We start from the raw sequence: 25,735 nt of genomic DNA on the forward strand, positions 1-25,735 counted from the left end.
TAAAAAAATATATATTCAAGCTGCTGAAGATTTTGCTGAGGTGAAGTGAAGGTTGAGTAATTCTGCAAATGTTCCCCTTTCCTCCAATCTTTCAAATCCCTGGAGGCCTTTCCTGGGGCCTGGGGATTGGAGAGCTGGGCTCAACCATACTGTCAGAGCCTCAGCTTGCAAAGGCCACATCAGGTAAAAAGTCCCTGCACAAACTACAGGCATGTCAGCTGGGTAAGGAGGTAAGCAGAGCAGCCCACGGCCATCGCCAACGGATGGCCCATTATCTGTGCCAAGAATAAGAGGAGTCTTGAGGCAAGAAAACATTTTTATAAAGAAATTTTATTTCATAATCCCTGTATACAATAAACATAGGAAAAGGGTTTTTTAATGAAAATTTCATGTCGTTTTCAAAAGTTTTGAACCGTCTGAAGAAAAATTATTACAAAGCTATCTAAGGCAAAAATAATACTTGACCTTCAGAACAAACGATGACCTCTTTCATCATATTTTATATTCAAAGGAAGACATTTTCAATTCAATCAATATGGAGAGGCCTTTCAATTACTATGTCATTTGCATTAAGAATTGAAATGCATCTAAGAAGTGAAAAGTTTAAACACATAGAAATGTTCTCTAATACAATATATACTGCTGCTTTCTTCAGATCCAGTCTGCGTGGCTGTCTGGATCTACTTTTTACACACCAGCAGAAACCTGCATCTCCTCATGGTACAGTAAGGGCTGGAGTGCAGAGAGGGAAAGTCCCATGCATTTCCTATGCTCAATGGCATAACTCCCACAGATCACATACACCTCGCCATATTGACTCAGTTCATTGCACTCCATATCCTGCAAAAATAAATCTAGTGCTCGACAGCTGACATTATTGCTCACTGACATTTTAGTAATATATTTCCTTAACATAAGACAGAAATATACTGAAATTTGATACCACTTAAACTCAAAAGCAATCTGGAATTAAACCACATGCATATACCCCACTTTTTTTTTTCTTTTCCCCGATGGATGTTACATTTTTCTTAAAGTTGATGCTGGAAAACGTGGTAGAAGAAAAACTGGCTTTCCGTGAAACAAAGACCAAGGATTAGAAAAAGTTTTGTTTTGAGGAAAATGTTAAGCCCTACAATAAAAATGAAGAAACAACGAGAATCCAGAGTCTCTGGGGAGAGGGAAGAAGCCCCTCATTTATCTTCCTTGTCTACCCCAACACTGTGGTTGGTGTCCAATGGGCCCCGGGGCAGGCCACCATCCATAACTGGAGTGATACGAGAAGTGCTGTGTGTGCCCCCAAAGGGCAGACTTCACACTGTGACAGGAAATGCCCTGAGAGACCCACTTCGTTATCTGACTCCACAGGGGTCACTGGGACATGTTGGGGCTTCCTCTGTGAGGTTGGGAAAGTCTTCTAGGATGGTCTGGATGCTGAAGCTTAAATTATTTTAAATTTTATACTCATTTCTACAGGGGAGTGAAGCCTGCAAATTCCAGGGTGACCCCAGGGCCTGAGGTGAAACATCCTGGGAGCTGCAGGAAGTAGAGCGGAACATAAGTGGAACTGCGCAGCTGTAGCTTACATGACAATAAAGAGTCACTAGGATCCTAGGGCCTCACCAGGACGTTTGTAGACACGTAGAAGAATGTGGACATGACCACACTGACATTTTGATTTGTCACAACGTTTCATTTTAATTTCTCCTTATTTCTTTAAAATTGTCAAGTGTCCCTCTTTCTTATTTTTGTCTCAGTGTTTATAAGGAAAGATGTCAATTTTCACAAACTTTCAAAGATTTACAAAAAATAATATTTAAAAAAAGCTGCATTTCAGGATTAGCATTCAAGGCTACAGATGCAATCCGCATCACTCATAAACTGCACCTTCACTCCTGGCTGCAGCAATATCGACTTGTCTCACCCTTGCTCGTAGCCATGACAACCTCCCTGTGCACGATGACGTCCACTCCTCCAGACTAAATGCTCTATGGCAACTGAGCAGAGCTTCTCAGAGGAAAACCAGCCACATTGCTACAAAGAAAAATTTCTGGCTCTTAGCCCAACTGTTTCCATACCAATCAGCTAAGTCAACCTCTTCTCCTCCATTTCTTTCCATTTCAAATGCCTGGGCTTTGGTCTTTGAGGCAATTAGAACCAGATCAGTTTAATTTTACAACACTGATCTTAACTGTATAGCAATATATAATAATTTTGCCCTGAGAGTGTCAATTATTTTACAAATATTATATAAGTCCCAGTTTATACAGGAAGAATAAGCATGGAGGACTAGGTGGCTGGTCCCTTGCCACATAGCAGATTAGTGTCAAGGGTGGGACTGGAGCGCGGGGCTTTTTCTATTTTAAGCCCCATCATCTGGCCCAAGTTCACCTGTGCACAAGGTCCCTCCCTCTGGGTTCTGTTTGTCACTTGCGGTGCCTTGTCCGTTCTTCTGCACCGTACTGGGTATTTCAGGACCCAGGACTTCCTCTTTGGCCCCTCTGCTCTCTTACTTCTGTGGCCTTGATGAAGTACGTTGCTCCCGATATTTTATTATATTTAATATGGTGGAATCCGCCACAATACCCTTTCTGATGCAGCTGCTATTAAGTGTGCAGGGACAAACTTATAAAAGGCAACGGTAGGTGTTCTTTGTGAACTTTGGACAAAAATGGGGCTCAACATTTTACAGTTGTCTTACATTCCAATGTTTCCAATGGAAAATAATATAAAATAAATGCCTAACCGTGAGGTAATGTTTACTTCTCTGCCACAACACTCAGTATGCCCCCTCAGATCTGGCAACAATTTAACATAAGGAAAGACTTTAGACCTTCACACCCTTTTAGTGAGAATAAACGACCTTAGCTCAAACTTTCCACAAAGCTAAGAAGTCTCATAAGACATCACTCCATCCTTATCTTAGGTAGATCTGTCCAAATGCCTCAGGCCATGTGTCTCGCAGGTCTCCATGTCCTGCACTTCTGAGCTCTGGTCTCTACACTGTATAGGAGAGCTCGATTTTCATGTGTGAAGAGCAAGCACCTTCTGCCTCTTAAGCAAGGGGGTGGGGATAAATCTCAAAAGAAGCTATGTGCGTGAAGAGAATAATGCCTAATGGTATTTAAGTGACTTGTAAAGAAGTTTCACAAAGCTATCTCCGCTTGCTAAAGTTATAAACAGTTCTGGATCTAGTCAGTAGCAAAATACATTGACGGCCAGGGCCTCTGTTTAAGCCAAAGAAGAAATAGATCAATAGCACAAAACTGCCCTTATACTTTTTGGAAAAATATATCTAAGATAGACAAGTTTGAATCTTGTTAATAAGCTGTGCATTAAGTACACTTGTTTCCATGGCTCCCCAGTATTGCTACAGCTCTGTCTTATCTGCCTGGGCTGGGCTGCCGGCCCCACTGCCCCCCTCAGCGCCGCGGCTATCTGCAGGTGAGAAGGACAACGAAGCCGAATTTATGCAGTATCTTTTGCCGCTTGGACGGGGTCCGTCATCAAAAATGTGCCCGAGGTGAGCACCACACTGAAAGAGAAAAGCAAGATGTAAGCGAAAAGCGTGTACAAAGCAGGCTTTGAGAGGAACTCACATTAAGCAGTTTAAATGGATGACCAGCCTGTAGAGAAATGATGGAAACCATCGTGGATGATTTCTAACCCGCCTGTCAATAGCTGCAAAGATGGTTTCTGGCAGGCTCTGCACCACATGCTGAGAAGAAAAAACACTAGAATTGTGCATATCAGAAATCATTTAGGAGCCACTGTATTTTTTGATCTGTGAAGTCTCTCAGCCAGCTGAAAAATGACTGCAGTAATTTTATGAATTGAGTTGACCCTTGATCTCCCCTTGTAAGAAACATGGCAGAATAAAATCTCTTTCCCCCACCGGCATTACTTTTAGCTTTGGATGGGTGCGTTTCAGATATGCAGAAGTCCACTATAAAAGATACTGTTTAACTGGCCATGACGGAGGTGATGTTTGCTTTCATGGGCAGTAAAACTTAACATCAGAGAAGTATTGGATGTTCTTGGAACCCAGCAAAGCCACGGCAAGGCTCAGCAGATTCGTCACGGTCACCGGAACAGCAAGTGTGGCGACGGGGAACGGCGCTAGTCCACACAATTGTTTTCTTCTGGCTTCCAATAGGTGGAGTGCCATGCTGACTTCTTCCCTCACATGAACTGGATTATTACGTGGAGAAGAAATAAGCGGTTTAGCTCAAATCCATGCTACTGACTATCCAAAAAGCTGGGGAAGGAGAAGAGGCACAGAATCCAGCCAGGCAGGAGGGAAGGTTGGTTTTGACAGTGTTTAAGAGAAATACAGCCCAGAGAAAATGTCTCCAAAAAGGCTTTCTCACTGAATAAAGCCCTGCACTAACCACTCTGAGGCTGGGGACGGCTCCAGGCGACGAAAGCGCACGTCACACTTACCAATTGCCCACCCTTGGTCAGCAGGGATGGGGTGAAGACCTTAGTGCATCACATCTAACCATCCAAACTGTTTTATCTGAAAACAGAAACCAAAACCCAGTGGAATGACTTCCGTTCATTCATCTGACATGTACTTATGGAGCACCTGCTGTATGCCAGGCACAGCCTCAGGAGACAACGGGCTACAGTCCCTGACCTCCGGGAACTTATATTCTAATGGGAGAGACAGACAACACGTACACGAGGAACTAAAGGAACTGCAAAGTATGGTAGGTGGAAATATACGCTAAGAAGGAAAAAAACGTGATATGAAGTATCAGGGTCGGAGGCTGACCTTTTAGGTACTATGGTCAGGGTGGCTTTCCTGGGGTAACTTTGGTATAAGGACCTGAAAGAAGGGAAGGAGTGGGTCTCTAGGGAAGAGCATTTTGAGCAGACGGAAAAGTCAACATTTCGTGAAGAATATGAGAGAAGAGGCACATGGAGGATTTATTAATTCTTCTCACTGCTTGTTTGGTGTATAAAAAAACACAAACTACAGGAAAGGAGAATAGGAATTGACGAGGAATAGGGCTAAGATACCAAATGGAGATGATGAGAGAGAAATGAGGGATGATGCTCATTACAATGGGAAAGAACTAGAATCTCAGTTTCCCTATTGGAAGTGTTCAATTCAATTCTTAAGGGGTTTTAGTTATTAATAAATAGCACAAATAGCAAATTTGGCTATATGGTACTTCCCTGTTAAAAGTGTATTCTTATTTTACTGCCAGCATACTGTGTCAGCTTATTAAAGAACTAAAAATGAACCCTGAACTGATTTGATCTATTGCCTGGAAAATATGAAACAGGCCTAAAAAACAAATCTTGCATTATTTTACCACATTCTATGCAGGTTTAGGTAATATCAAGGCTGACAGCTCAGATTGCTTTTCCTTTCTATAAACAATTGAGGCCAAATTTTCAGGCATCAGCAGCTAAGATGCACCAGTGAAAAATACACATGCTTACCCAATGGACACAGGAAAAGACCTATTTCTGCCTGCCAAACGGTCAGGCCAACAGGAACTAGCACTCTCGGTGACCAGTATGTGTGCACAATTATCGATCTCACATGCATCTCTGGCACTTTGATCACTCAGCTTCTGAGAGGTAGAGTTTTCACATAAAAGCCTCAGATAGTTTTGTTTTCTTTTTAATGAGTGAATACAGCTATCTGGGCAAAATAAATGATATTGCCTTTATTAATCATCTCTTGGACGTATTTAGAAAACAGTTCTATTTACTCCAAAAATAAAGGATAATAAGGATATATTTGAAGCCATATATATGGAGTATTTGCATGATCTTCATTTTCTAAATCATTTTTTAAAAATCCAAATTAGAGTAATTTAATCTGTTGAACTGAGTTGGTTATTGATCTGCAGTTTCGTTTGCTCACTCTGGAAAGGAGAACACAGATTCTAGATGTCTCTAATCTAGGCAAAAGAAAACACGAGAGGGGCTAGGAAGAGAAATTATAGTCAGGAAAAGACAACAAAAATCATTTGCAAACAACTGTGTGGGTTGGGAATGGGGTAGGGAAATCCTCAGAAAATGGTGTAATAATGACAGTGACAGCATCATCACGCTTGCCATGAGGTGTTCTGGAAGATTCACACCAAGCTCAGATAACTGAGGAGCAACACTTCAAAACAGCAAGCTGCTCATTTATACCTGTGCCACCATACGCATGTCCACCCCCATTGCCTGCAAAGCTGCAAGGCCATTTGCATGAGGGCAGCCTAACCACACAGCGCCATTTCTGCTTCCTCCCAGGTACCTCTAGTCTCGCATAGAAGACTATTACCCGGTTTCTTTTAAAAGTACATAAGCCCTAAAGGCTCCTCCCCCAGAATGCACATGGAGCCCATTCTTTCCAGCTTCTACCCCTGGCGGAAGGCTGGGATGATGAATGGAAGTTGTCAGTGATGCATTGTTTCTTTAGCCGCCTGCGAGTTCTGCCTCCCCAGCCCCAGCCAACTGGCAATGTGTTGGGATCTCTCAGCACACCTGGTTGTAACTGAAACAAACTAGTTGCCCGATGAAGAAATCTCAGAAACCTGCTGTTAATGATTTATTTTAGGGTAGAATCTTTGGTGTGCATTTGGAAAGTTGTTTTAAAGTGATTATGTATTTCTATATTTTACATGTAAAATACAAACTGTGACTCTTCTAGCTCTCATTCTGAACAAGCATGTGATACGTGTTCAAAAGAAAATGTTTTAATTCCCACAAGAATCCTTTATCACCAAAGCCTCCCTCTCAGAAAAGTCGACAACTACAGAACCTGCAGAGAACCAAGGGAAAGGACGCCACCACCCCTCAAAAAAGGGGTTGAGCATCAAATTTAACATAACTCCTCAGAATCTGACTGCAATTCTCATCGTGTGCATAAGAAACACAAATAGTGCATTCAACATAGTTACATACCTCTGCACTGATGTTATTTCCAACTGTCCGAGAGGGTTTTCTCCCAGCTATTCCTAGGATGTTTGGGGCTTTATTATTGTCATTTTCTCTTAAGTGTTTGATCTATAAGATGAAGCAGTTTCAAAGCAGGGCTTTTACACGTGGGCACATGGGGCAGGATGGGAAGGAGAAAGAGTTTTAAGAAGAAAAGCAATTTACTTTGCCAGTAGTATCCTGTTTTCTCCCACCGTTATTGAAGACACTTGTGTGTAAGTAGGGCTCTTTTCCTCTGTGCTTATGATATTAATCTTTTGCCAAGGAAATGATTGTGAAGTCACCAGTTTAGCATTATGATTTTACTGAAAGATCAAGAAAAAGAGAGATGGGCTGTGAATCTGAAACCCTATTGTAACACATGGGCATCTTTAATCACCAGCAATATATGAGTTGTCATCTGCAAAAGATTAATAAGGTTTGGGGTTTTACCAAAAACTGCTTAACTTTTGAAAAATACTTTGTATCAGTCGATATTTACTTTATGTTGATTTGGTTGAGTTAGAAGAAATTAATAATGATCTAAAACAAGCTTAAGGGACTCTACCCTAGAATTAAGCAGTAATGGCAGCAGTCATAAGTAGACTCCAACTTGGGTAAACGCAGGGATCTGATGGTTTCCTTAAAGATTATTACAAAAAGGTAAGTGAATTATTGGTCTCCCATTTGCTGCAGATGTCAAATTTTCATCTACAGTAAAAAGAATTTTTCCAAGTAGTTGCAGGAGGGACTTACTTCTCTGAACCACAGCTTAAACCCTGCCTTACTTCTTTGCACTGAATTTAAACTCCTGACAAAATGTTGCTTCACAGGCTGGGGTTGGAGGATTAGGGAGAAGATGTCCAACAGTTATTCATAGTAGTCAGTGAAACGGGAATAGAAGCAGTGTATTTTACCACTAACTGAAAAATGTAAATTAAATACAATTAAGGAGAACTCTTTATAACTGAAAATGGTTAGGAAATTGCTGCAGCCAGGGAGAAAATACATGTGCCCACCAAAGTGGGCAAATATAAAATAAAGATCCTCTTTGGAAGGGAGAAGTGGAATATAATTCCTCAATTCAGTAGGCAGAATAGTAAAAGAAAACAAATATGGTTGCGACAAAAACCAGAATGTAACAGAGTAACTTATTTCCTCCACCAGCAGGAATCCTAAGGAAGCCAGTGAAGGGTCTCCATCACCCTTGCTTATTTTCTGTGCTGTTAACTTAAAAATTGGGCCATGTGCGAGGTTTCATACATAGCAATCCTTTGACAAGGACCCGATTGCAATATTTCTCTGAAAAGTGATGATAGTACTGAATCAAGCTTAACTTTTAAAATTAAAATTTTACTGAAATAATCTTACCTAAGAAGTCACTGGACACATGGAAAAACTACAACGTAGTGTGAAGAGGTGGTAGGTTATGGTTCCCAACAAGTCCTGCCCAAATGTGAGGCCTAATTCACTGCAGGGTGTGATCCATGGCACAATTAAATATATATATATATAGTCCTACAGCAAGGATGAGGGAACACGAGGCCAAAAAAAAAAAATATTGCCATACTACCAGACAAGCAGGTTGAGTCTACTGGTTTTGCCCATGGAAGCTCAGTTTATTTACTACATCGTTACCACAAGAAAAGAAATAATTCACATAATATGTCCAACTGAGAATGTCTATGAGATACTAAAATCATCTAACAGATTCTTCATAATACAAACCACGTTGATGCAATTCAGTCCAGAACAAGGATAAGCCATGTGAATTCAAAATACAACAAGAATTTTAGAAAGAGAAGAAGCAAATGAGTTTCCCACACTATCACCATCAAAAAGGAAACAAAATTTTTTTAAAAAAAGGAGACAAGTTGCGAGTAGGAGAAATGACTATATAAACTGAAAGAATGGAAGACAAAAAATGATAAACTGGTAATGAAAAATAGTGGTAAGAATGGGAAACTAGGAAGTAAAATACAAGTGGTTACTCGAGCATGGAAAACAAATCGTTTTTGTTTTTGTTTTCAAGTCAAGATAAAAAGAACAAATGAAAAAAGTAGAAAAGAAAAATGCAAAACAAAAGAAAAATAAATGTGTGTGTGAAACACACAAATAAAAAGACAAAGACATTGAAACGAAAGATACCCAGCACGCTTGACTTTAGTGAGCTATTACTGCACCTTTGTGGCAGCCATCCCCTGCTCGGTCCACATGTGAGAGAATCCAGCAAACATATTATTTTGGGGGTTGGAACTCAAGTATTTTCTACATGGATCTTCGTAAAGCATGCATTTTGACACATGCCTTCATGGAACAAATTCCCCTCCCTCTTCTCATTAAACTTAGGACTTTTATTTAAGGAAGAGTCAAACACTTGCTAAATACGAGAAGTAAAGCTGGTGGCAAAGAAGCTGAAGAGGAGCAGGTCGGTGTTAGTTCTTCACCCCACTGCTGTCACCTTGGCCTCTAACTATGGGCTGAGAGGGACGCCTGGCTTGGCTTCTCTTCTATGAAAGTTATCTAATTTGGGCACCGTCTGCGGGTTTCATGTGTCTGGTCACTGCAGGACACCTTCATCATAGTCTTTTCTTGACTACTGATGTTATCTCTGAGGCCCGCAGGAGAGGAAGGAGTTTATTCAACTGTGAATTTGAAGAATTAGTCACAAAGCCATCAGAGAGTGGGGCCTCAGAGAAAGTTATCTTATGCCTCTCTTTTTCTGTGCCTTTTTTGTTTGGTTTTCATGGGACTCAACATTTGAAAGTGGGTTCTAAACAAAAAGGATAGTAGCAGTCATATAACAGCCTTTATGGCGGAAGGAAGGAAGGAAGGAAGGAAGGAAGGAAGGAAGGAAGGAAGGAAGGAAAGGAAGGAAGGACTATTAGCCTTAAAAGAGGCTTACTAAGTATTATCTATATAACTAAGTTATAAATTACTATGTACCTTCCTACCCAGTTACTATTTTGTCAAATATTTTAGATTCCTGGGTAGATAATCATAATTAGTTTTTGCAGCAGTTATAAAAATATCAATAAAATTCAATTGGAATCAAAACTGAATTGAATTTAACTAACTGCTGGGGCATCTTCCCCTCTTATTTCAATGTGACTCTTTGTCTGTCTATCTATCTATCTATCTATCATTTATTGTAAAGAGCTCTGGACCCAAATTCAGTCTCAGTTCTGCCACTTAAATCTATGTAAATTTACATAAGTTTAATTGTCCTCCTGTGCCTCAGTTTCCTCAACTGTGAAATGAGAGAATAACAGTATGTACCTAAGAAGGTTATTGTGCGCATTAGCCAGGGGAGCTTTTAAAATGCTGATGTCCAGGCCTCACCCCAGCCAATTAAATTAGAACCTCAGGGGTGAGACCCAGCCTCAGGCAGTTCCCCTGTCTTGCTCAGACTCACATATCCGAGAAACAAGAGTGAATTGAAAATGTGACTTAGATAAAATATGAAGTCTGCTTTTCAAGGGAGAGAGTAGTTCTCATACTTGCAAGACAGTAAACTTGCCAGCCTTATTTTTTAAAAAAAAGAAAGAAAGAAAACCAATTCATCAGATGGTTAGGGTCAAACCAATCTCCCTCCCTACGTGGTAGTAAATATGCCACCTACTCCCTAAAACTCCTGTGCCTGATAGAGGGGGTTAAAGGGCAGGCAGAAGAATGCTGAGGGAGGCCCACGTGGCAATCACTTTGCTTTACAGCTGCCTGATTGTGTCCCCTTTACCTCTGATTTGTGCAACAAACGTCCCCGAAAAAATACTCTGTGGTACCAGTGAATTTCAGTACCATAATACTCAGACTTTACATTTCACTTATTTAAGGCAGATCAGAACAGGACTATCTACTATAGAATAGAAAGTACAGTTGCTCTTATTCTGGGTGCAAGAAGGTTCCGGCTCTGGCTCTAGGTTAAGCACAAAATACCCACATATTCAACTCTCTTGATCAGGATGACAGATTAAGTATGTCTGCCTCCTCCTCAACACACGCTCATTTCCTCCCTTAGAGCCAGCACTAATTTGGTGAAGGCAGAGTAAAAGGAACTAATTAGAACATCCTTGGCCATGGGGCTACATCTATATACGAGGAGAAGTGGAGAAGGAATTGCCTTATGCCGTATTCTCACTCCGCACTCAGACAGCCTGCCACTGAACGTCCTCTTCTTACTGCCCTTCTCCGCCCGCCCTCCTCACTCCCACCCAAAGAAAGCTGTTTCTGGGGTCTTGGTTGACTGTCTTTGGATTCATTCCCGTTAGAGGTACTTTGACCGGACAATGAGTACACAGAACCACAGGGAGAGGATTATCTAAACATCAGATTCTGGAAGGCCCCATAATGAAATCTTCAATTGAGTCAACTGAAGATGATTTTTCTTACCAATGGTTTTGTCAAGCTGTGTGGGAGCCAACAACGGACACTGAATTGGCCCTGCTCAACACCTGAAGACTGAGCTATCATTAGGACTTGACAGAGATTTCACTGTGGTTGTCTGTTCCTTGTGTGATCAGCCAGTCACTTGGCCTTAGTGGCTACATTTAGCACAGCCTTGGGAGTGTCTGTAATGCAGACGGCGCAGCATACTGGGTTTTCAGGTGGGGCTCACTCACCTGGGAGCAGCTTGTTTCCACTCGGTGCATCCCGTAGGAGAAGTCGTCTGTGAATGTGATTGCGTCAGCGCTGATCACATCATGGAATGATGGCCAACCTGGGGCAGGGCAGGCACAAGCCCAAGACAGACAGGGGAGAGAGAGAACAGCCTCGGGTTAGAATGCAATGTTAAAGGAACACTACGCAAAGAATGCAAGTCCTTAGGATATGAACCCTGCTTAACTTTTTCAACCTGGAAAAAAAAATGTCAAAAGCTGAAGGGTAATGTATTTTGCAAGAGTGCACAACTATTTTTGAAGAATCACTTTTTCCTCACATTCAGATGACAGTTGCATCGGGATTTTCTGTTCCATGAGACAATCTTAGACTGACCTGTAGTTTTCTAGAGCATCCCTGCATTTATAAAGCTCTCTCTTACCACTCTTTTATCTCTCTTATCTTCAGAGTCACTGGGCACAGCCCTGAAGGACTCTGAGTCTTACAGTGTGATGTTTTCCAAAATACAAGCCAATTGGTCTGGCTGTTAGCTTTTCAACTGCTCCACTCCTATTGAGGAAGAATGCTTGTTCAGTACTTAGTTTGCATGGTCGAAATACTGAAAAATGAATATTCTGTTGTTTCCATCTTAATCTAATTTCTTGGGACAGGAGAATCTGGAAAGCATTGCTTCTATCTATTTTATGGGCAAAAGGCTTGTTCACTTCACAGGAGAAAGTCATAGCACAGGGTACTCTTCAGGCATCTCTGGGTAGCACCTTCTCTCCAATAGCATCTTGTTCCGATTTTCACGTATTCTAATGATTTTTAAAATATGCACACAGCTTTAAGAAACTCAGTGGTAAATGGACCATAAGATTGTACAAATGTTCATGAGTGTACAGTCAGGTTTTATATTCAGTACTTATGGGCATGTTTTTCTATGTTTCCAGAAAATATGTCTGCAGTTACTGAGCTGAAGCCTGCATCCCCAAAATGATGAAAGAGGTGCTATGTCGCTGAATTGCTGCTGCGATTTTTTTTTCTTTTTCAGAAGCCAAATTTATTCCTGCAGAAAGGAGGAAACCCTTTAAAAACGTGGTGCTTTGTGTTTATACACCCACTGAAAGAAAACAGAATGCAAACTGCAACAATATGATTTCCAGTTTCAAACAAAACAAATTAGCTCAGGCCAAATTTTTATAAGAAACTCCCTGAAGCTCTCCGTCCCCCACTGCACAACAATGTAGCTTTCACTGTCAGTGCTAGATTTGATTCCCCAGAATCTGAACACTTTCCAATTCCTTGGTTTGAGTTCAAGATTGCTGCAAATCGCCAAAAAAACCTTAACCTTCTAGTTATAAAATTCCACAAAAATTAATTATGCTAATACTCACCAATATTCTTTAGGAAACTTCGCTTTTCCCTATTGTCTACATTCTAAAGAGAATCTGAAAATATTCTAGGCTATAGTTATTTCGTTTATTAATGATTAATTGACACATGTAGGTGTTCTTTGTTCCATGACAGAAGTGCCAATTGCTAGTAAAGAGAGGTTTCATGATGTTTGAGGACATTGATAAATAATTTATCTATGAAAAGAAAGAGAACATTCTGTATTTTTTTTAACCTCCCATGTCAGAACTCATTTGATTGCAGTTTGTGGCAACTAATATAATGGGGGTTTGTAAGTGGCGAGAGTGGATGGTAGGGAGCAGGATAAGTTACTTGCCAATGTTACACAGACAGTAAGTGCCAGAGCCAAAACCAGAATCGGGAAACTCTGACTTTAGTCTAGGGTTCTCTTCTTATCTTCCACTTTCTCCCTCAACAAAAGACTGAGAGGTTGTTCATTTGAACACTCTAGCAGGAAGGAGGTTGCAGGCTTTAAGAAATATGTTTACTGCAATGTCTGGATTAGTTGGTAGTTACACTGTTACATTTAGGGACCTCGGGGTAGAAGCAGATAATAAATGTATCTTAACCCATACTGATTCTCCCACCTAATGACCAAACTGTTCAAAGCGAAAGTCCAAGAGTAATGATGTAAATAATATAAGCTAATTTGGGATTTAGATAATTTTTATTCATTTATCAAACAACTTAGAAGCTCACCCTTGGGCAGTAAAATTGAGAAAACTGCCAATTCTATTTGGGTTTTCTTCATACTAATTCTTTCCTAATAATTGTGAATCATTGCCAACTAAAGATTTTGGGGAGGAAAAGGGACGGCTTTCCAATGAGCTATTAAACCATACAGCTCTACGTTTTGTCTCCATGACTTAAATATTTATAGAATTTTCCAGAAGACTATATTCAAGAACAGAGCAGGGTGATGTGGAGTTACATGGAGCAGAAGTTCTCAAAAGATTTCAATGTTTCTGGGAAAACTGTTGACACTTCCAATAGTTTATTTGTTGTTTACCGTGGTGCATTTAAACACTGGAAGAGACTCTTAAAAAAAAAAAAAAAAAGACATTTCAAAACTCCCCAAATTCAGTGTCACTTTGCAACTGTAGAAGAAATGTGGTTTTCAAGATGGAATATTAGATCTGTCACGCAAATCTTAATTAATGGAGGCTAACTAGGAAAACCATGTGGAAGAAACCGTGTGATGGGACACATTTCAAAAGAGAATCATGGCCAACTTCAATAAGGCTAACACAGGAGAAGGCTGAGTTCTTTTGCTAGGTCTCTCAAAAAAGCAAAGTTATAGAAAGATCTATCAGAAAGGTAAGTCCTTATTGACAATCAAACGAAGAAGGACCTTCACCCAAGAATAAATTGTCTTATGGCAGAGAAGCCACAGTGATGACAGCACTTTGAAAGCGGAATTCCCTCATCATGTGAAAGTATTTAAAGGAGGAACTCTTCACTGCTGTAAAAATCCTCAAAGGAGACCCTGCCCCCACTACTAATAATAAGGAAAGTGCTTCAAAGGGTGATAGGCAAAGGCTGAAGCAATCTGGGTCTTGTTGAGAAAATTATCTTGAGCAAAGGGGGGGTGGTGGTGTTTATGTCAGTTTTGACATTAAAGAAAGATCATCCATCCTCCTTTCTTTAGGATTTCCCTTTTGGTCTTCTCATCTAACAAAACATTATTTGTTTTGGATGCATTCCATGCACTTTTTAAAAGAAAAGTCGATTAAAAACCTGTATAAACAGAGTTGGCTCACCCCACCCCCAATAGCTCCCTTTGTTTCTATTTGATGTGGTTGGATTTAGGTGTATTACCATTTTGTTTCCAATTCCAAGAATATACACTGTACTTTTTAGATATTAGTCTATTATTATCAAGAATATCTTATATTCAAGAAATCGCTTTTCCCCTCAAAATCTTCTCTCAGGGAGAAAATAAACACAGGTACAACTAAAGCTGGAACATGGCACTCCTGCTTCAGTTTGATCCAACCATCAGGCAAAATCAATCTGCAGACATAATTTAATACTGCTGGTATGTGAAGCAAATCCAAAATATGTTCCCTTACATCTCAAATATAAGAGAAAGTGGTCGAGTTTGTAACTAGTAGATTTTCGGTGCTTGCTACCCCCTACACCAGAATAAATATTTGAGATCGCAGTAAAAAGAATTATTCCCTCTCACTCACATAGCTTAATAAAGCTGTTCTGGTTCTACTTGAACCCATAATTGAATAGTGACATAACTCTCCACAAGTAGTGTTCTGTGGACAATTCTTAAATGTTTCACTCCAAATGCCTCCTGAGAAAAACTTTCTCAGCTCTCTATCCCAACCTTTTCCTATTTCCTTGGCCTAATGGCAGTTGTTAAAACTAGCAACAGATTATAAACAAGTTGTAGACAATTCCATCTGAACCATGTCTAGAACATGTGGCCTTCGTTCCCCTACTCTTCATTTAACAAGGATTTCTGTACAGCTTCACTTCCCCTATATGCTCCCAAACCTTCAGATAAAAACTAGAAACCTCTCCAAGTTGGCTGCGTGACCCATCAGTAGAACATAGCAGAAACTACCCATGACCAAGAATTCATTCAGCTGAAATGGGATTACAAATATTTTGCTATCTTCAAATGCAAAATACATTTGAGCACAGTAAATCCCAGTTGGGTTTGGGAGATGGTTTAATAACGACGATATACATTTCAGCATGGTTTCGGTGAGGCGAGCTGGAGATTTGCAGATCTCTACTTTTGTGTGTGTACCAATTCTCACAGCTCTATCATTCCAGGACCATATTTCAAAATATGTTTCAAATATATGGTGATGGAAGGAGAACTGACTCTGGGTGGTGAACACACAATGAGATTTATAGATGATGTAATACAGAATTGTACACCTGAAATCTATGTAATTTTACCAACAATTTTCACCCCAATAAATTTAATAAAATAAATTTAAAAAAAATATGTAGCTTTTTGTTTCTCTGAAGCTAGAATCTATTCATCTCACTGACTACAATTCACCTTATTAGCCACCTCAAGCCAAACAATAAAACCCACTAGGAAGACACCCTACTAAAAAGAATTATTTGAAGCTAAGAACTCTGATCCTTGACCAATTATTCACTTCAACTGATACTTCAAGTACAACTTTTATCTCATCTTTAAAAGGATGATTCTCTATTCCCCCTCAAACACCCAAGTGTATATAGTGATCAACCAACGACACGCATGTGGTAGAAAATCAAATACTGCAAAAATTATTACAGTAAATTATTCCTTTTCCATTCTCCCCGTCCTTGCAGACAGCCATGTTAACAAGGATTTTTGTTTAATTCTAAAAAAAAGTATGCTTATGCTGTTATCTCTTGATTCCTTCATTTTAAATCTGTGCTATCCAATTCAGTAGCTACCAGCCATGTCACAATTTAAATTTAAATAAAATTAAATTTTCAATTCCTTGGTCACAAACTCACCACATTTCAAATTCTCAACGGTTACATGGAGTTAATAGCTACTATAGTGGGCAACACAGCTCTGTAGTTTATCTGTGTATATATTTCCACCACCATTTCCACAGAGACAGAACATTTCCACCACTGGACAGTGCTGTTTTCAATACTAATGATTGCTTCTCTCTTGTGAACGATGAAGGGCTAGTATTCAGACTTACACTAATCTCCCATCCCCTTTCCCCTTCCAACTTTTGATGGTTACATCATTTTTAATTCTTTTAAAACCTTGTTTGCTAACGTCTGTCCTTGAACTAAGTTCAGTAAGAGCAAGGAGTTTGTTTTGTTCACCACTGTATTGCCAATCACTTAAAACAGTGCCTGCCACATAAGCGGTGTTACAAAAAGCTATCTGATGAATGACCGAAAGAATGCATGACTCTCGTATCGCTTAGTATCGCGTGACTCCCGGCTCGGTAAGATTGCCTAGAGCCCCTCTCCCCACCAATTCTTTCCTCCTCATTCCAATGCCCGAGCATAATTAAGACTTCTATGGTTTTCTACAGATTGATTCTAAGAGTTGGAACCTAGTAAACAACATTTGTATCATTATCGCTATTTACAGAGGTAAAGAATGCTGGGATTATATTTCCATTTCCAGCCGTCCACTCAGCATAATCCCAGGCTGCCTAAAGTCAAACAGATTTTCCTTTTTTTTTTTACAGTGCATCACATGTTAAAAGGCATGTCATGTTTTCTTCTATATTTTGTTTGCACCATGACTTTATTATATAACTGTACAAAATTTTTCTGTAATTCAACATTTTAATTTTTGATTTTTTAATTACAAATATTTCAAACATATGCTAAAATATATAGAATATAATAGGCATCCATGATTTGACAGATATTAACTACCAAGATTTAACAGATAATAACATTTTTTCTATAGTTGCTTCAGATTTTTGTTTTTCTAATAAAATGTTATAATTAAAGCCAGATCTCCCTCCAACCTTCTCCCCTATTCTTACACCTCCTGTTACCCCAAACATAATTGTTTATGTACCATTCCCACACTTGTTTCATTCACTTTCTACATATGCCTATACCTAAAACAACATATTATGCTGCAGACATTTAAAATTTTAAATGTCATTGCATCGTAAGTATCTTCAGGCAACTTATTTTTTCATACTATTTGTGGTCTCTGGTTGTTTGCTGTTTACACAGCATCATCTTATTTTATAATTGAAATATTTCAAATATCTCTGAGAATATGAATTAGAGGGTAGTTTTATTTCAGTTTTTCTATTATTCTCTAAAATATTTCTGCTTCCTCTGGGGCAACTCTTCTCTTTGTCTTGGTTTGTGTCTTTCATGCTGTCAGTTTTCTTTGTACGTCTCTGGTGATCCTTGATCAGCCATCTCTATTTAAGGATGGAGGTCTGGGCCAGTTCTCCTGCGCAGCTGATGTAGGCTTCCTCTGCTGTCAGGTACCGCACAGGCTTGTTTCCTTCCTGTGTTTTAGCTCTGAACAGAGAAGCTGACTGGGAGCTCTGGGAACACTGTCATCATTCGCTGATGGACAAGGGTTTGTCCTAGGATTGGACCATTGGAGAAGGAAATAGCATCCAGTGAACACCTGATGGAGAATGGTTTACCCTGGAGTACCACACCTCAATAGCTGCCCCAGTTCTCCCAGACAGGCTGTTTAATATCTTAAGAGAGCAAGCAGTCTTCCAGTTATTATTTTTTTTCCTGTAATTGATGACCTGTCATTCTAAATAGGAAAGTGAGGAAGATGTAAAACTGGTCTAGCTGTGCTTTAGACCTTCAGTGGAACACCCTGTTGTCAGTCCCCCATTTTCCTCTTGACAATTCTGTACTCTGAGCCTCTTTATAATTCTGCTGGGCATCTCTGCAATCATTCTTATACAGATTTCGGGCTACAGCTTTGTTTAATCAGTGCATAATTAATGCATTTCCACCCATTTTTTTTCTTAGAAAAATTGGTTAGAATTTGTCTGCTCAAGGCCCCTGCCCCCACTCCGATTCTTTTTGCAATGTGTTTCTTCTTCTTCTCCGCCCCTCTTTCGGGGGCGATGAATTGAATGGGGCCAGTTGGTTTGTGATGAATTGGGCCAGTTCTCTTCCTCCTTCTTTTCCTCCTTCTCCTCCTTCTTTTTCTTGCTCTCACTTTAAAGGGGTCTCTTGGGAGAAAGGGAACAAACGGTATGCTCAGCCTACCGAGATTTCTTTTTAATAAACTGCAGATTTTACTCTCTCGATCTAATATTTTATGGGAGGAAGCAACAGTTTCGGGCATCATCATAATTTTTCTACTAACCACAATTATATTATTTTTTACCTTATTGATAAAAATACCAAAATTAGCGTATGCAGGTTTAACTGGCTCAGATTTGTCTCTGAGTAAAAACTGATTATGGACTAAGTGTGTGCGATTAACACTTACACTGTAACATCTGCCATGACCTCTGAGTTAGAATCAAGGCAGGTCAGCATAGTCTCCTCCCTGATTGGCCCGGTGGAAAGAAATTTCTTGGACGACTTCTCAACTTTATATTTGATTGTCAGATACAGTTTGAGGATTTACTGTATTTCTGCCCTCCTGCCATTGCAAATATAAGGACAAGTATCCCCCTAAATGCTGATGACACAATTTCATTACTGCAACCAAGCAATAGTCTCAAGAGGTAAACTATTCTAGTCAAGAAAAGAGTGTAACAGAAATTATGACACAAAGAAAATCACTGGTTTGGGCAAACCATCCCCCATGCTTCATTCAGCCTTATTAACTGGTACCTCAAATAAAAATGATACTTAAAACACTTACCTTGAAAAGCAGGGAGTTTAAATATATATATGAATTAGCATAGATCTACATAGACTTAAAAAATTCATGAAGATAAGAAACGCTAATTTAAGTGCAATGTACTAGTCAAGCATCAATTTGATTTTGGTTACTATTTACCTTGCTTTTTCCTCTTGTTGTCAAGTAACCCAGTGGTTCTAAGTGGCAGTGGCACTGCTGCCAGGGACGTTTTGAATGGCATGGTGATTGGGGGCCAGCTGAAGGCTTCCAAACAGACTAACATGATCAGAGTTGTGTTAGAAGGTGGCTCTGGAAGCAGGCAGGAGGGTGAGGGTGAGAGGAAGGATGAGAACAGTATGTCAGATGGAAGACCGTCTATGAGAACAGAATTGATGGAGCTCTAAATGAAGACATTGGCAACGGGACTGGAAAGCTGGGGAGAGATTATAGACACAGAGAGCAGAATTCACTGCTTCTGGTGACTGAGGTACCTGTGAGGGAGTGAAGGAGAAGGACAGAACCAACTGATTACTGGGTTTCCAGTTTGTATGGCTGGCTGGATGGTGCTAGTCATACATTTGCTTCCAGCAAAAATAATGAAATCAGGTTAGTGTAGAACTGTCTAGGAGCAGAGGGAAACAGGGCTCAAACCTGCGACTCTGGCTAAAGGTACAGATGTGAAAGTCATCAGAGTACAGAGACAGTAAGGTTACGGATAGGGAGACATAGGAGGTAAATATAGCCAGAGTGCAGAGCCAGACGGGCGTTTAAAAGGTAAACTGAGGAATATGAGTCAGTGAAGGAAAATGAAAGAGAGCATTTCGAGAAATAGGAGGAGGAAAGGGGAAGCAGGACAGAGTCAGATAACAGAGAGAAAAGCGTTTAAGGTTGGAGGGCAGACGTGATCTACAGAAAAGACAAGTCAAACAATATCTGAGAGGAGACTGCCGCCTGTAACAGTAAGGAGGTCTCAGGGTCTTTAGAAAGAGCCATTTCCAATGCCATGATAACAGAAGTTGAACTCTGTTGGGTTGAAAGGCATATGTGAAATGGAGTGAGTGAACAAAAGTCTACTCTTTACAAAGCCTGGCAGGGAAGGAAGGGAAACTAGGTAGGTGGATATAATGTTTGTGATAAAATATTTGGATTCTGGGGGTCCCTCACACTGACCCACCTTGCCTGTTCTCTGAAGCGTTTAAAATGTTACAATATTACTTTTCTAATGGAACTTCTGCAATAAAATGAGTGATATGCAAATATTTAGACATGTTAAAAAATCTTAAGCATTACTCAAATGCTGCTCCGGATATTGAACAGAAGCTATATTTGAAGAAAGACTGGACAACTAAAATAAAAATCCATCCCTGGAATCTTTTTTATCTTTATTTATAAGTTGTTTGTTGTTATTATTTGTAATATCTTTTGGTCTACCGAACTGAGTCATGAGTGCAACGTTTTAAGTGACCATGGTAATCTGTTTTGCTTTTTGGCACAAAGCAGGTACTCAATAAATATGGTTGAATAAATAAATCCAGACCTTTAACGCAAGGTCAGGTTCCCACCGAGCATGTTCACAGCACATAGAACTTTCTCTCCAAAGCATGTATCACAGTTTGCAATTACTTATTTATATGGACAATTTTGGATTAATGTCTTCTGTCACTAAGCTCCATGAGACCATGATTGCTTTGTTTACTACGATACCCTCAAGCCCTAGCTCATGAAAATATCTGTTGGATGAATGAATGAACAACAAAAATATCATAATATATTTCATTATTTAACAACAAACTTGGACTTATTTAAAAGATTATCACTCAGTTTGGATATGCTATCACTGGGCCAACTGAAGAAATTAAAAATTAAAACAATAGGCAAAGAATCTCTACTCGCGTGCTTTAGGCGATTTGTTTTACAAATATCAAATTTTAAATATGGTTATTTTCCTGCCTATCAAAACTAGTGCATTTCTTCAAACTGATTATTAATGATTTCCTGTGTGGAAAGCACATCACCTTATCACCCACAATCATTGCAGGCACTTGAATCTATTGAAGGAGACTGACAGCAGACTATCAAGAGCACCGAGGTGTCCTTTGGGCGGTGTGAACATCTGGTGTCTATTCTCTTTGGAGATTAATAACGTAGCTATACTGCAGCGGGCTTTGCTGATTCCTCTGAGGCCTGCACAACATTTTTAAATGGTTCCAAACACACAAGATCTCTAATTGGTATGGATTTCATCCACAGTTTCCTCACGATCTCAGAATGTCTCAGAAACTCCTAAGCAGGAATTGACAGGGGCAAGCTTCCCTATTTCCCTTTTTGGAGGCTGCTGTTAATAATTTTTTTTCAGGTTCAATAAAATCACTGAACTCAAACCATTTCAACTGAAAAACTGGGGAGCGGGGCTTTATTTTCCCTGGCCTGATCACTGTCTCTTGCTACTTTAAATCACAGTTAATGTTTTAAAAACTATATCTTACACATAAGTCAGTTGTAGACTGTTAGCATCAAAGGATCTGAGCAACATCACATGTAACGGCCTGACCTTTAGCCATCATTTCTAAGTGCCATTAAAAAATGTCTCTCAAACTGGTCTTAAATTTAGTGTTGACCTAGTCACCTTGATCCAAAAACATTCAACTTTAGATGATTATTTTATTTTGCTTCCAAAAGCTCTTCAGTCCAGTGAGGTATCCATTAGGGAAGCTTCACAAAGAGTTTAGAGTTTGTGCTTAGAATTTATTAGCTACATCGGACAGGAAGATGGTGATTTGGGTTGCTTGCTGAGTGAAGATTATTTACTGTGCTTAACTGACCTTAAGAATACCAGGAGGGATTTAGGGTGGGGAAATCCGAAGAAATACAGGTTCTATTCTCAGCGACATGCAATTCAGACTAAAAGGGAAATAGTGTCCCATTCAGCTGCAGACCTGAATTAGGTCTATTCATCACACAGCATCATGCGGGACTCTCAAACTATTACTTACATTCTTTTGTTGGGTACTTATCAAAATTTTCAAAATAATTCCTCTCCTAAATGTATGTGCCTGATAAAAATATATGATTACTTCTTCTAAGAGGGGCCCCTGAAATTCTTTTATTTATCTAAATTTTCTCCTGATATTTTTCTTGAACTGAAATCTCTCCAAACTTCTGAATAGGCTTTCGATCTTTATTGTGTTGTATATTTTTAAGGACTACAATCTCATACAAAATATTTCCTTGTTTTCATAAATCTATGGTCCTTTACTAGTCTACATCAACTTTTTATGAGGCATCAAAACTTAGTTATACCTACTACGATTTAAATGTCTGACAACCCATCTTGAAAATATATCTTGAAACATAGCAGATTGCTCAGAAAAGCTATCAAACACAAATATTTTAGAAGAAAATAATTGCTTAGAGTTGTTCACACAACAAAGGATGTTTTTTTGCCTTTGTAGCACACACGGCAAAGATGAAGCAATTTATCAAACAATGTACATTTCCTAATATATTCAATGTTTTAATACATCAAAAAGTCATGAAGCAAACTACATAAAACCAACACATAACTATTCACTCTTTTTAAAACCCTTTAGGGAAGTCTTTTGCTAACACCCAATCCCCATTACTCTGTTCTTCTTTTTCACATATTTAATCATATTCTAATATACTATAACTTACTGTTTATAATGTTTTTTGTTTGTTTGCTTCTTGCCTGTATTCCCCCAACTAGAATGAAAGCTCCATGTGGTGCTTTCATTCTGTTTCATAACTGTTTAATTCCTGTTTAGCTCCTAGAAGAGTGTCTGGTGTTTAATAAATTTTGGTTGAATGCATTTTCTATATGCACTCTTGTTACTCTAGAAGTCTAGGATTTAAAAATAATCCTTGCTTTGCTTTTAAAATACACAGTCACTAAAGCCTTTGTTATAAAATTAGTTATAGACTCTCTAAGTCACTTCCTAATATTTATGAAAGATTTTGGTGCCTAGTTGGCAGTCTTCTCTCCACCCCAAACTCCCACTGATATGCTAGGGGTCCCCGTGAAGGTAACCCACTTACCATCCCTCATTTCAACAGTTCTTTGAACACCTGAGAGAGCTGAAACTAAACTAGTCCACGGAGCCAAAGTCCTGTATCAAACAAGACCCAAGGGTACAAGAGGCTTTTGCAAGTCGAAAGTTTCAATGGCTTGAATTCTGACCACTGACAAGCTTAATGCATTAAAAATTAGATGTCATGACATGAAGAAAGATGAACTTCAGATGGATGAATTTGGCTAACATGGTAGGGTACTGCACACATATTTTAATTTGGCATTGAACTACCATGACAAAACAAGAAGAGGAAAATTCCATAAAGGTCTGAACAGATCCATAGTATATTCCGTGGCCCACAGGCTGACATATCATTCTGTCAGTGGTGCAGTAATATTTGAGTCCTACCCCACTCACCCTGTTGTAAATGATGCATAGTGCAGGTACAAGACGTGGCTCCTTCGTGTCGAGTAGGCGCTAAATAAATATTTGTTGAACCAAAGTGGGACTGAAGCAAATATTAACACAAATTGTGAAAATGATATCACAATGAATCAATGTATGTATTTCAGACATTTTGATAAAGGTCACCTCTCAAGTATGTATTGTTTCTTATGTCACAAGGCCACAGTATATAACATTCCATGGATTACTATCTCTTGGTAGCATGTCATGGGGCACCTATGCAATATCTTTCATTTTTTCTGATGTGAGTAGCATAAAACTTTGGAAGGCATGATCAGCATCCATAAACATAAAGCACTCTAGCACTATTGCCACAATATAGAGTCGCCTTTTATTTGGGTATTTAGCCTCCTTCTAGTGTAAAATAAATTTTTTTTTAAAGTTTCAACCATGTATTATAGTATTAAATAACAGTCAAAATTATGGTCTTAAAGGCCAGGTAAAATTAATTTTTAATTACATTTCCCATATTAGAAAACTCCCTTAGGGGAAATTTTGTCAAGGTATGATGCTATATAAAAGATTTTTTTAAATCATCTACTTTCACTTAAGGTGTAAACCAAGAGCCAGTATAATAGCTCTTTGATCTTTAACGGTTTTTATTTTTGTGCATTATTATTTGTAAGGTCTGTCTCACACAAATAATTCTGACCTCTCAATTAATCTCAAGTTTTGCTCAGTTCTAGGTATGGCCCTGGGTTTCTGACTTCAGAGGTATCTTAATGTTATTACTCTTTTAACACCTTGTTGCTTAGCTCCTGTTGCTTTTTAAAACTGTACTACACACATTTATTAACCATATGTAAATGCATCCATGTGAATATATCATACATACTTTAAATGCGAAGTTCTTTCCCCTAGTTTCTTGGCCCTTTTCCTCACCCTGCAGGAAATCTATGCTAACAGCCTGAGAAGGGTGCTACAGCATTTTTACTTCTATTCGCATAGCCTTACAAAATCATAAGACTCCACATACATATCAACGTAAATGTTCTAGTAGCTGCATAATATGACACAGATAAGGTAACCCAGAAAGTCTGAGATGTCACATCTAGCTAGGCACCAAGGCAATACAAACGAAGTGGACATCTGTTGTCGGGCTGCGGTGTATGGGTCAGAGATATTCTGGAGAGAAACAAAAGCAAAAGCCAAAAAAGCAGACTCTGGGAAAGGAAGTAGCATAGACGGGGACTTAACAGTTCCCTTGGCAGAAATCTAATGAAATAAAATAAGTTTTTGAAAAAGCAAAGAATATTTTTTTCAGTCCTGAAAACTATTAACATCGTACAACAACTTTTGAATTGCTATCAGTAAAGCAGCAGAAAGGGTGGTGAAATTTAGAAATACCCCAACGGTGATAAAATTCAGAAAGACCCCAAATACCCCAGTGACAGTGCCCAAGCCTGTAAGCTGTGACGTGAGGGGACGGAAGTGTACAGCCAGGGTCTCATTCTGTACGTGATGGGTAAAAGAAATTGGACATTACAAATTTCTGGTGAAGGTAAGGGGGACTTGGAGACCAATCTGGAGGGGTGAGTTTTTCTCACCGACAAAGGCAGGGTGGAACGGAATGTGAACGAATCAGAGAAAATCATTCTGCCCAAATATAAAACCAATGGACCACATTAAACTTATCACCCAGGGGCATTTATATCAAAGCACGCAAAGGCTCCACTCTGAGGTGGGAGAACAGTTTAAAACTAGAAGGTGTCCCCGGAGTCAGTAAGTGCCAAATGCAGCATTTTCTAAAAAGATGAAAATAAAAATAAAATAAAATGGATGCAGAAGTCCAAAAACAGGCTTCAGTCAGACAGTTAGGACCCAGTGTTGCTCCTAAACTGCCGCCAGGTGAATAATCTACACTCCTCCCGCTCATGCGGGAATGCACACTACAGACAAAGCCCAGGTAAACAGGGAGGAGACTCAAGGAGAAACCACCTACCACTGTTTTGGGACCAAAAAAAAAGCATTAGAACTTCCTTTCATAAATGAGTAAGCTAAACAAGGAAGG

The 25,735-nt window shown here is 39.3% G+C and overlaps 1 protein-coding gene across 2 annotated transcripts in view; it reads right to left on the reverse strand.

Annotated features, from left to right (window-relative positions):
* Positions 1 to 310: 310 nt before the first annotated feature.
* Positions 311 to 25,735, reverse strand: part of MSRB3 (methionine sulfoxide reductase B3) — a 151,374-nt gene continuing 125,949 nt past the window's right edge. For both annotated transcript variants that reach the window (XM_019732461.2, XM_074325457.1), the window contains exons 5-6: positions 11,547 to 11,644; positions 311 to 3,535 (exon numbers count right to left, since the gene is read on the reverse strand). In XM_019732461.2, coding sequence (XP_019588020.2) covers positions 3,371 to 3,535; positions 11,547 to 11,644 — 263 coding nt within the window. In that variant the 3' untranslated portion in view covers positions 311 to 3,370. The remainder of the gene's footprint in view (positions 3,536 to 11,546; positions 11,645 to 25,735) is intronic.

Source organism: Rhinolophus sinicus, linkage group LG02 (assembly GCF_036562045.2).
Source record: "Rhinolophus sinicus isolate RSC01 linkage group LG02, ASM3656204v1, whole genome shotgun sequence".
NCBI lineage: Eukaryota > Metazoa > Chordata > Mammalia > Chiroptera > Rhinolophidae > Rhinolophus > Rhinolophus sinicus.